Consider the following 13,383-nt stretch of genomic DNA (forward strand, 5'->3'; position numbering starts at 1 on the left):
CTGAAATATGTGAGTTTTGAGAGACAATTTGAAGAGTACATTGTTGTCAGTTTCACAGAGTAAAATGTATTGTGTATCTACATGTATATATCATAGCACTTTTTGCTTTAAAATTTTTAACGAAGAGCAAATGAATATAGGAGCGTATAAAGCGAGGTATAAATTAACATTGGATAAGCTTTAACATTGCAAGTATAAAAATGGGGGCTTGTTTTATTTATTCCAAGGCCCTTGAGCATTTTGAGGGTAAAATTGCCCAGATCCCCTGCATGAATTGTTTCCCCCGAATGGCTTTAAATATAAAATTCTATCCACCTCCCCCTTCCACCTACAGCTCACAGCCTGAAGCACGCCAGGGATCTGGTACGAGCTATCACCCAGAAGGTCAGAGGCTCCCACCGCAAGGGGCTCTTTGCCCAGGCAGCCCTCCGCTCGAACGCTCAGAACCAGGGGGTCGATCGTCAGCACCCCCTCTCTGCCTCATTACCAATCAGGGGGGCGTTGAAGGGTAATCTGAATAATAGCAATATGAAGCTCGGACAGGGTACCATACTGCCCCCTCTCAAACCAAGAACTTTCATGAAGAACTAGCAATAAAGTTATTATTATGATAATAGTATTCATTTAGGGTTCTTTCATTCATGTAGCCAGGGGCCTGGGAACGATTTAGGGTGTCCAAATTTCATGAAGAACTAGCAATAAAGTTATTATTATGATAATAGTATTCATTTAGGGTTCTTTCATTCATGAAGCCAGGGGCCTGGGAACGATTTAGGGTGTCCAAATTTCATGAAGAACTAGCAATAAAGTTATGATATTAAATGAAAAGAGTATTCATTAATAGGGTTCTTTCATTCATGTAGCCAGGAGCCTGGGAACGATTTAGGGTGTCCTGGGGCCCATTGCAGAAAGAGTTGCAATCAATCGCAACTCTAAAAATCATGCGCAACTTGATTTTCAACAGCGCGCATTTGGGACTTGCCACTGATTTTTTGACTTGCGTTTAAACGCAACTCTTTCTGCAACAAGCCCCTGGTTGGTTAAGAAAATATAGAGGTGATTTTTTTTTCACACCTCTGCTCTAAAAAAAAAAGATTATGTGAATCTTGTCTATGTGATAATTTTGTAAACGAAGCCTAATGAGCACACCAACCAAAATTTCACCCCAGAAATACCCCAGCACCCCGCTTCTAAGGGTCATGCATGTAGCGCATTACATGTACTGTACCATATTATCTCCAGACCCTTCCAATGGGACTAGGAAAGAATTACCCTGGCTTTAGGCGGGCAAGCCTTTTACAGGACACAAGCTTTTCAAGGAATGAATTCCTGCTGGGTACCCGCTTACCTCACCTGGGTTGGGTGCAGCACAATTTGTGGATCAATTTCTTGCGGCAGGAAATTACACCATGGCTAGACCCAGTGGTCTGTATCATTGTGTTACCCTGAAATCTTATTTATTTCAGCCACTGTTGTAAAGTCAAGCGTTTCCCTGACTTGGATGGTATCGTAGGGAAAGTTACAACCAAAGAAAGTAAAGTCTTATGGAGATCATTTTCTATTGAAAAATGGCAAGTGCATGGTTATCACTTTGAAAAAGATTTAACGGTGTCTATTGACCTCATTCAACTTTTCTTTGGCATATTCTTGGATTCTTTGGAGTTTTCATGAATTTTTCACAACTTGATGCACAACTGGAACTTGTTCATGCCATTTATTGGGTGGTAAGTCTTTATTCTCAGTCATTTTGATTCCTATAAGAATGACTGAGAAATGACTGAGAAAAGTTCTTATATGTATTTACTTAAATATACTTTGTAATAAAAATATTTGCTATTTAAAAGGTAATATGCATACAAGTCTTTCATATCTAATATATTTTTCTGATTTATTTACTTCATATGAAAGAACAAAAATCAATTTTGCTTGTTATATACAATATTGATGATAACAATAATAAACAGTTTTTGTAAAGCGCTCATCTCTCAGAAAAAAATCTTATATGCTTCCAAAGAACTTTGGTATAATTTCCCCGATTTAAGCTGGTTGATACGATTTGCATTATTTTATTAATTTGTATGATAATGTACATTAAATGTATTTTTTCTACCATTCTATTGTACAGCTGTAAATATTGTACAAAAAGAGTAAATATTTGGCTTTTTGTGCTAAATAAATGGAATCATGAAATATAATTTTTGTCATTTTGTTTTATTGGCTGGCTATGTGGTTAGATTGAAATACAGAAAATTCACTTCAAAGAAATTAGTTGAAGCTGTAAAGGTCTTACTTTTTTTTTAAGTCTGGAACTTCGATGGTTGTAGCATGTAATGTTGTTCATATAATAACATAAAAAAGAAAAAGAGACACAAGACATTTGGGATTGAAAAAATAATTATTCATTTTTTTTCTCCTTGGGAGTTTAATTCCAACAAATTATGGATTCAATACTGGTTGATGCTTTCATTCACTTTATTTTTAACTATTTGAAGCACAAAATAGTGATTCATGATTGGGGGGGTGTGTGATGAAGTTATGGAAGTGATGGAGGACAAATGGTTATACATGTAGCTATGGATGGCGGTAATGATGAAAGTTGTGGATGTTGTGATGGGCATATGAAAGTGGTGGATGTGTGGGTGGGAGCATATGATAAAAGTTGTGGATATTTAGAGGCATGTGATAAATATGGATGTATCATGTAGGGAAGGCATATGTTGAGAGTTGTGGGGGTGGGGGTATATCATGAAAGTTGCGAATTTGAGGGGGGCATACACTGTACGATGAATGGTAATCATAGCATTTTTGTAAGTAAACTGGCTCCATGGAAGACCAGCAGCAATGCATTATTGCAGCTGAATATGGACTACCAGCCGTATAATTTACTTTATTTTTTACCTTTTATTATTGTATCTTAATATTGACCTCATCATCTCATGTTATATGTATTTGTATGTACTTTGTATCTGTTATTTTATATACGGAAATAAAACAAACAAAACAAACAATGGATGTTTGAGGGGAGGGGGGCATTGATGAAAAATTTTGATGTTGGGAGGGCTTGTGATGAAAGTTGAAGATGAAGGGGTAGAGGCAATGATGAAAAAGATGTCTGTATGGGGGCATGTGATGAAAGTTGTGAATGTTAGGGGGCATGTGATGAAAGTTGAGGGGTGAAGCAATGATGAGAGATGTGTATGTTTTTTTCGGGGGGGGCGTGTGATGAAATTAGTGGATGTGGGGAGGGCATATGATGTGGAGGCACATAAAAATTATGGTTGTGGGGGACATGAAAGCTGTGGATTGCGGGGCATATGAAATTTGTGGGGAGCATAATGATGAATGTTGTAGATGAGGGGGGGGGGGCATGTGATGAAAGTTGCGGTTGTATGGCATGTTCCTGTGGATTCGATGAGTGCTATTTGTATTGATTGTATCATAAGAAAAGCGGTAGTTAAGATAAAGATTATGATGGTAATTTATTGTGATGGTAGTAGCTGTAAGCCTAATTGCCTCTCCTATATAGCAGAGCGCTTCGCTTTTCCGACGCTGGCGGCGACGTCATCAACATTGAAATCTAACCTCCTGTAGGATAGTGATAGGTTTAGGGTTTGGGGTTGTTATTATAATGTTTATAATTTGCAAAAGGGAAACAAGAGCAAGTATTTCGTGTTCCAGTCACCATACTCCCTCACTCCCACCACCAAAAAAAAAAAAAAAATCTACCGGTCTATATGTTTCTTTGTTCTATTCTAACGGCGGAGTGGCGCCATAATACCTATGTTTCAAGCATTTTATTTTTGGCTTATTTAGTTTGATTCCGACTTTATCTGCATTAAGTTTTGCCTATACATCGTATCTATGTCTAACTCGTGTCATTATAAAGTTGTTACTTGGTTATTTTTAGGCCATATTATGATTATGTTTCATGCATTGTAAACTTATTTTGTTTATTCAATCCAATAAAATGCAGAAAATCCTGCGAAAAACTCCCTGATAACAAGGAAGTTTGTTCATGCGAAAACATGCTTTCCAAATATTATATATACAGTGCGTCCCAGAAAAAACGAAACCGAGATTTAGCGATGATTTATCATAACTTAATCATAAATACAATAGACAAATGACCTACCATTTTAAAGCTTAGAATCTCCTCTTTCATCTGAATTTACTTACATTATTTCTCATTCAGGCATGAGTGAGTAAAAACAATTTGAAAAGGGGATACCAAAAAGTCACTTGGCGGGCCGTATCTGGGTTTTAAAAAGAAAACCACATTTTTACAAAGTTTAATATCTGCTCTTTAATTTGATACCTCAATTACAGAAAATGGTCAAGAAATAAGAAAGTTCTGGTTATTTGAAATAAGGCTTGAATTTCAATAATTTCATAAAATGAAGAGGTTTTACAGGCTAGCGTTCAAACTCACTCGACACTCAGTTTTGTTGACGATCAGCCATGCATTAGGTCTTTTGTTACCGTGCGATAGCTTCTGTGGGAAACCGGTGAAAACACGTTTATTTAATGAAATTATGGAAATACAAGCATTGTTTCGAGGGATCATAACTTTTTTACTACTTGACCATTTTCTGTAATTTAGGTATCAAAGAAAAGAGAAGATATTGAACTTTTTAGTCATGTGATTTTCTTTTTGAAATTCAGATACCCCCCGCCAAATGAGTTTTTGGCATCCTTTCTTCGAATTGTTCTTGCTCAATCACGCGTGAATGAGGAATAATTCAAATTTATTAACCAAGCATTAGTCTCCCCCCAAAAAAAAAAATATCCATGAACATCGATAATTCCATTGAGACATAGCACATCCCTAAAGCAGATTATTAATATCAATGAACTTGACATACTAGACTCATTAGTTTTCACACAACATTTGGTACAAGAAGTTAATTATTCTTCCCCAAATTATCCATACTTCATTGAAACAAAGCGCGCCCATTACAGATCAATAAAATTGATAAACTAGTGTCATCTGTTTTCACACAACATTCGAGAGAGGAAGTTGAGATGAATACCCTCTATTTTTGTATTATTTTCTTTTTGTTAGATCGAAACTCGTTGATTGATTAGAGGTCTCTTCGTTTCGTTATAAGTACCTTGATGTTAAGATCCTTAAAATAGTGACGTACAAACTACGAAGTGAGTTAATAATTTCCAGGGGGGTAATTTTTTTGTAAATGGCGCTACTTTTACCAATTTGCAAGCGAGCAAAGCCAGTCAGGAGCAAATAATTTACATTTTTAAACAATCAGCGTTTTGTTATGCACAATTTTTGCGTGCCAAAAAATAATCTATCTGATGTTAAAGGAAATTCGGTCAATACTTCAAGGTGATCTGACAAAGAAAATACCACTTTAGCGAAAATTAAAAGGCAGCAGCAGCCCCCCCCCCCCTCGGATTCGGCAAGTGCTCTGAACAATTTGGTGACTTGCCCACTCCCCCTTTTTTTTCTGGTTGCTGCTGCTGCTGCGCTGATCCTTGGACACAACTTGGTGTCTTAAAGAGATTTTTTTTGTGGAAATTGCGTGCCAAAGCAGAAGTGGTTACTAGTTTCAATTTTCTTTTCCAATGCGACAATTAAACAGACAATACTGCTCTTAACACATCAACCGACAGCACGCTTAGGTAACTGGGTAAAGGGGGGGGGTATAGTAGACGACCATCCCATGGGGGGGGTTTCACGTCAAGTCAAGGAGGCGGACGAAAATTAGAATTTGTGTTAAGTGAAAGAAGAAACATGTGTTAATGAAAAAGGGGGAGCGCAATAGTGGGTCATTAAATAACTGTAATCAGCCCTATTATTCAATTGAGATTTGAAAAAAAAACCGGCAACCTAAAAGTAAAAAAATACTTTCCTATCCCTAATATCAATATACCCTCGAGGATGCATTCACAGATTATGACAATAAGGATATGTGTGGCCCTTAACCCCCCCCCCCCCCCATTTACGCCTTGTAAGCGGTTCCCAATCATAAAATTCTCACCATTTTTTATTGACCAGCCATCCCCCCCTCCGTTCAAGCCCATAATTTCAGACGTTTGTTCTCGAACCCCCCCCCCCCCATAATTTCATGTTAAATTACAGTTCTCAAGCACCCCCCCCCCCCATTTGCAGAGGGCCATCTAGTTCTTAAGCCCCTCGTTTCATAACAACTTAACTTTTTTTAGGTGTGGTTTCAGATTTGGGGGCCGTACACCACTACCTTTTCAAATCCGAGTGCCCCCCCCCCCACAAATAATCCCCGGTGACACCCCGCCTGTCTCCAGATTCACGTGACGGCGACCTGTCTTTCCTTGTTGCCAACACTTTGAGGTTAACCAATTTAATACCAGATCGTCAGATGGCTACAAAATGATAAATTAGTAGATAAGGAAAGCAGAAACGAAGAGCAGTTCACTTACCGAAGTACACACATCTTGATTATCTATTCCTAATTCAAAGCAAACACGATTTTATTTCATTTGATTGCGAATACGAGAACGAGCTTTTCCACCTTGTAAGCCTGAGACATCTATGTACGGCAAAGAAAACTGAATCTTTTTTACTCTGAGACGTGTATTTAGCTGTTGTTATCTGGATGTGATTGGACATGTTCCTGATTTTGTTTTAAAGATATGTAAGTACCGTACAGAAAACTTAACTTGACGAAAGTACACTGAGATATTTGATGATTCTCCACAGAAGTTGAGAAGCTTACTTAGATCTTTTCGGGGAATACTGTTCATAACGGGATCTATTTCGGATTATTGAAATCAATATGGCGCTCATGAAACTCTGCCTTCTTGTAATATTGGTGGTCTACTCTCCAACAGAAGCATGCACTCGGAAGCAGAAGTGGTCTTCATGCAGCCATGCCGCCAGTAACTGTGGACATCTACCCTGGAAGACAGTTTCTTGTGCAGACTGTCGAAACCTTGGACTGAACAACCCTCCAGAATGGAAAACTCACGCAGTTCCTAATGGAATAGATTTAAGTGGAAATAGCTTGACTAATACAGTTATTCCTATCACTGATAGTGTTTCTTTGAAATATCTATCACTGTCTAACAATAAACTTAACACCACTGGCGCATGGAATGTTAGCAACTGGGAAGGTTTGAAGTACTTGTTCTTGAATGAGAATCGGATTAAGAGTCTTCGACAAGACGCATTTGAGAGGCTCAAAAACCTGAAGTGGCTTGACCTGAGCAACAACCTTATAAAATCAGAGAACATTGACATCTCCTGGGCAGGGAATACCTCTAAACTTAGAGGACTTGACCTGTCGTCGAACCTGTTAGATTCTCTAAACAGACGGATCTTCATCGGTCTTTCCTTCCTGAGGAATCTTTATCTATGGGACAACAATATCCGTATCTTGAGACCGCTTTGGTGTGATGGTCTGCAGAATCTAAGGCATTTAATCATATCCCACAATAAACTACGCCACGTTTCCAATATCACGTTCAGCGGCCTTCGACGACTTGAGACACTTCACCTTCAATTCAACAGTATCACTCACTTCGATGGTGAGTGGGGGCAGGATCTGCCTTCTCTGAGAAATCTCGACGTGTCTTACAACAATATATCTTCTTTTTCCCCTGACATCCTGATCAATCTAACGTCCTTGGAAATCCTCAATATAAGAGGCAACCCCATAGTTCGAGTTGATCTCCCAGCTTTCCCAATGGTGAAAACTCGCTTTGCGTCTTATACATTACTCAGCAACTTCTCCGAGCAAGATCCAACCAATCCGTCAAACCTGAGAATACTGTATATTGGTGAGGAGCAGTGGAATTCAACAAATCTGTTATATAGATCATATCTCTCTATCGAAGACGTAGGTGCTGTAATGGAAAAGAATGATTCTGAACAATTAACAATATCTTCATGGAATTCTCGACATACGGTTTTCTGGATTTGCATGCCACTTCTGGCAGTTGCCTTAGTAGCGGCAGTAGTAGCAAGTGGATGCTGTCTTCACCGAATGATTATTCAGCAGAAGCAGCATCGGCATCACGCCAAAATAAAGCAGAGTATTGTTTATGTGTCTTTTACAGAATCCTTGAAGATAAGAGGATCTGTCACGAACAGTCGATGTGGAACCCTTGATATCCATAACCGGGATGAGACAAGACTTGAAGGCGAGGATGGCGCTTGCGCCAGACATGCACTTAATAGGAACCAGAGTGGCCTTGCGGCAGCTTTTTCTGGGCTCCAAAAGGTACACTGCAGCAGTGAGTCTGATGAAGGGGGTACAGCCGACCGTTCGGATATGTTTCAGGAATATTCATCTGGAGATTTAGGACTTGATGAAAGCAGTCGAACAATGATTTCGTTCAAACCATTGGGTTTTTGTCAGCGGCGCAGAAACAGCCTCCCAGACAGGCCAGTATCAGCAATTAAAGATGGATGGCTGTATGAAATCATATCCCCCAAATCTGAAAAACTGTCATTGTCTGAGGATACTGGAACGAAAGCAGCAAAGATGAAACGAGATTCCATCTTACAATACGAGAACATCGCTGGAAGATGCTGGACAAGCCGCGCAGAAAGACCTGCAGCCTCACGGAAAATAATCGAGAACACTAAATACAATCTTCTTCGAAGCCTCAGTACCCCAATGGAGTCAGAGACTGAAGGTAAAATGCATCAACCGTCGTTACATGCACCCCCTGTTGCCCCGAGACCAATATATACCCTTAAAACACCGAATAATGGTAGTAGTGGAAATTTGTATACTGAAATGGGCAACTTTGATCCTCAGAATAATTCTCAAGGTTCGGCTCTCGTCCTTCATTCTGACGACGTCAATAATGCTTTCTCTAAAGATGATGAGGAAGGAGCCGTCTACGACGAGGTCTTTGATGAAGAGGATAACTACATTGTCGTGTTGCCCTTAGTGGCAGATGATCCACCCAAGTCAACGAAACAAGGTGTTGATCAAAAACTTCCAACTCCGTCACTCAGAATCAACGACATCGAAATCTCCGATCGACATTCTTCTAACAAATATGAAAACGAAAGCAGCCATTCCCATGTTTACGACAATGCCGCGTTCACCGAAAGTTCTGACAACCTTAACGATCGAATCGACCCTGATGACGCTTTCAACGCTGAGCTCCTCGATAATCCAAACGGCACAGACGACGACGTCGAATCCCTGGATGACTACGGGATGACACTATCTGAAAGCGATGAGGAGGAAGACAGGATTGAATTGTACGGCGAAGATGGAAAGCTTCTAAGAGTACCGTCTGTCAGGGATTCGATCTTGACCCAGTCGACATTCGAGACTGTTTCGTTGTTACTGGGTTTGTCCAGTGAGTACCTGTTCACAAGTACCTCCAGCTTTGAAATCGAGGAAGACGGATATGATGCCGATGAAAAGACAAAAAATGTCAGTGAAATGCATACACTCTAAAAACCTGTGACCTTGCCACTAGGTTCTGGCCAACCTAGTCGAAATAATGTCTAAAACGCATATACTTTTTTACTTAGGAACCATGATCAAGGGGGGGGGGGTCTGAAAACGTGCTCTATAATTGCATTTGAAATTAATGACATATAATGTATATTCTGAAATTCGACAGTAAAGAATGATATAAATAATGTTTGCAGGGAAATACTTCATGAAAAGTACAATTAAGGAGCAAATACAATTCTTAATCAATTTTTCGGTAATGTTTGCCGAAAGAAATCTCCGAAGCTAATGATATGAAAATTTTATGACAGAATTTGCTTATGCAAACGATAACTTCTGCTGCTTAAGTTTGCATTTGTGCTATAAGTACTATATCAAAAATAGTTTGAACAAAAACAAGAACTTAGCCGAGAGAGACTCTCTCAAACTTAGGCTATGTTGTAGATTCTCTTAAAATTTGTGAAAAGTACGTGGGTCAATTTGTAGTGGCGTCATATATTACGTCATTTCGATTAGAAGGCCGCTGATAATACTCGGCCGCAATGAACTCTAGAGAGCATTCCATCCAGTGGTCAATTACTTGTCCGACTTTCGGTTGAATAATTCTCCCGGGCTGCTGAACTATATAGTTACCGCCATTTCACACGATAAAAAACAATCGTAATTGGAATGATGATTCCAGCGAAAAATAAGGCTAATGACGAATATTTAGCACGTGTGAAACCAAACTAGAGCATGATTAGAATCACGAACGCTAATCACAGTCACAATTACAATAGCAATCATCATTGCAATGCAATTGCAACTCAAGATTCACGTATAAAAAGGCCCTAAGAAATGTTTATCCAGCTCACAAATGTAACATTCAGTACTGTTGCCAAAGGCATGCGAGCCTTTATTTACTCCTTTGATAAGATTCTTCGAATTGTAGTCGCTGTATGTCATAAAGCTTAATGCTAAGATTGTAAGTTTTAGACAAAGTTTTATATGTGACATTTATAAATAATGTGTTGTTAAAGATATTTCTTATTTCATTATACGACGAATTCAATATTTTATGTACATGTGTGTGACCAACCACCCCAATACCACTAATAAGTCACCGAGGAAGGTTCTCTGTTAATAGCCAAAACAGTAAATTGGTCTTCAAAATGCCAAAATTCAAAACCTAACTTGTTTGAAGAGATATTTGTTCATCATCATACTGTAACAATTTCGAGTTGTAAAGTTGAACAGAAAACAAGATACAAGAGTTTCTTTGACACAGGTTTTTGCAGACTGTTTGGAAGTTTCATTGAAATTGCTCAGTGTGCACATATCATGCTAAGCTCTCGCTTTGTTTTCTCTGCATTCACATTTGCATGCGTTATTAATGATCAAATTCATTTTTGGCGACTTATTGTTGGTTTGGGGATGGCTGGTCACATAGGCCCGTATTCTGAAGTCGGATTTAATTCAAACTTGGGTTTAAAGTTGTGGTTTAAGTACGGATAGGAAATTGTGACATAAATGTCTAACAGTAGAGATGTAATATTTTAGGTCATTTCACTCTCGAATCATTCTCAATTGTCTAGGAAGTATAAATAAGATAATTGTCTTCACCATCGAAGAATCAGGAGAGGACAGTAAACATAAGAAACAAACAATGCAATAAGATTTTTTACACTTTTGGCTTCCCATAATTTTAGCACAGAATTAGACCATGGTCTAAATTAAACCCGACTTCAGGAAACGGCTTCAGAATAAGCATTCACCATGGTCACAGTGCAGGTTTTAAGTTGACAATAGGATATGTGTTTGTTATCCATAGGACACAAACGCAAATGCGCATCCAAAATATTAACACTAGCTCGTAGCCAGAGATCTTCACACCAGACTCCAAAAACACGAGTAGCCTATGGTGAGCGAGCTTTCTCGGCTGCAGCACCTCCTCTTTGGAATAATTTGCCATTGAATCTAAGAATTGTATCATCACCAGAGACTTTCAAATCTAAACTGCAGTTTTATCTCTTCTAACAGTATTAGTTCTTAGCACTTTGACACTCATCCAAATTCTCTCTTTTTCTTGTGCGCCTCAGAATATATTTCTAGATAGATGGCGCCATATAAATGCTTTATATTATTATTGCCATTAAAATTAACATCTATAGATGAATTGGGTTCCATAATTCAAAGAATGATGAAATAGTGTGATTTATTAACTTTAATAAACACTTCTCATTCTTACATTCATTTCAAGGATGTGATTCCTTCCTCGTTGAAATGAAAGGATTTTTCTCAAGCAACTTGGACTCCCGAAACTAGTCGTCAATTATACCATTGTTTCTTCACTCCTTTTTTTCAAGCACATATCTACTGCATCATCTTATCTCTTCATTCTTTCCACCACTGTCTCGAAACCTTGGGTCCTCATACCATTGTCTCTTCACACTCTTGTGTCTTCATATAGTCCTGTATTTTCAGGCATCTGTCTCTACATATACCCCTCTTCACACTCTTGTCTCATCTAATCCTTGTCTATAAATACCCTTGTCTCTTCATATCCTGGTCTCTCCTTATTATTGTCTCTTCATAAACTTGTCTTTTCACATACTTAACTCTCTTCATAGCCTTGCTCCTTCACACACTTGTTTGTAATGTGTTCATCACACCATTGTCTCTTCATTCACACTTGTATCTACAAGACATTGTCTCTTCAAGCCCTTGTATCTTCATACCCTGCTTTTCTTCATAACTATTTCTTCACACACTTGTCCCTCGATATATTTGTCTCGTAATACCCTTGTATCTTCGTAACTTTCTTCTACATGACTCGGTCTCTTTACCCCTTGTCTTTTTACTCCTTTTTCGTCACACCATTGTCTCTACACGACTTGTCTCGTCAAACCCTTTTCTCTTCATACTCTTTTCCATTAATACTCTCGTCTCTTAAAACCATTACTTCTTTACTTTTTTAATTTTTTTCAGAAAAGTAGTGAGTAAACCACTTTTTTTTACATGTCACATCCAGTTTTCTGAATTTCCTTTGGGAAAGCCACTTTTCAGTAACTGCAAAACGCAGTATCTACACTGAACCTTGGGTTTCCCTCGTGGGCAGGCGCAGATACAGGGGGCACGTGCCCCCCCCCCCCCCCCTTTGAGAAGCAAAATTACAATTTGTAATGTAAAAAAACCTTCTTTTTTTTCCTTTTTTTTTTTGCTTGTCAAATTTTTTTCGGGTAAAAAATATCCTTAATTTGTGGTTGAAAAGCCTTTTTTTGGGGGGGGGGCTTGTCAAAAATTTCCTCCGAAAAATTTGCCCCCCTATTGGAAAATCCTGGATCCGCCCCTGCTCGTGGGAAACGCAATATATGCGCTTTGGGCACTCTGTAGAGTAGAATTGGCGCATTACAAATTCCATCTATAATTATTATTATCTAAATTTTTCAGAAGTTGAGATATTAAGCATTTTATTTTACTTTTTCAAAGCAACCTCAAAACTATTCAATTCTGAGGGGCTTTGAAAAAAACTTAAAATGCTTAATACCTCAACGTGTGCAAAATGTAGATACATGTACTGCGTTTTTCCATGGGGAGGCAGAATTACCGTTTCACATAATCCCCCCCCCCCCCCATCTTTTTGAATATTATTGTACCTATCTAGTTCATCCAGGTCTTTCATTATTCATTATAGACAAAACACTCGAAAAATAAAATTTGAAGTCAACATTTGAAAGAATGGATTAGTGATAACCCTTTCCAAATGTTCTATCCAACCTTGCATTAAGCTGAATCTAACCTTGCAAGTGTTTGGTCGAACCATTTAACTGTTTAAAGTAATAAATTCAACATTTAGAAAAAGTTGCCACTCCTCCGACCTTTCAAATGTTGATTGAATATTTCAATTTTAGAGTGAATGTAGATAAATTACACTATGATTAACACGCCTTCCTGACTTCTCTTGACACAGGACACATAAAAATAT

At 38.5% G+C, this 13,383-nt stretch overlaps 1 protein-coding gene across 7 annotated transcripts in view; it reads left to right on the plus strand.

Moving 5' to 3' along the window:
* LOC129267777 (uncharacterized) overlaps positions 1-2,195 on the plus strand; it is a 59,808-nt gene extending 57,613 nt beyond the window's left edge. For all 7 annotated transcript variants that reach the window (XM_064104628.1, XM_064104630.1, XM_064104634.1 and 4 more), the window contains one exon: positions 335-2,195. In XM_064104628.1, coding sequence (XP_063960698.1) covers positions 335-591 — 257 coding nt within the window. In that variant the 3' untranslated portion in view covers positions 592-2,195. The remainder of the gene's footprint in view (positions 1-334) is intronic.
* Positions 2,196-13,383: the final 11,188 nt, after the last annotated feature.

The sequence above is a fragment of the Lytechinus pictus genome, chromosome 9 (assembly GCF_037042905.1).
Source record: "Lytechinus pictus isolate F3 Inbred chromosome 9, Lp3.0, whole genome shotgun sequence".
Lineage (NCBI taxonomy): Eukaryota > Metazoa > Echinodermata > Echinoidea > Temnopleuroida > Toxopneustidae > Lytechinus > Lytechinus pictus.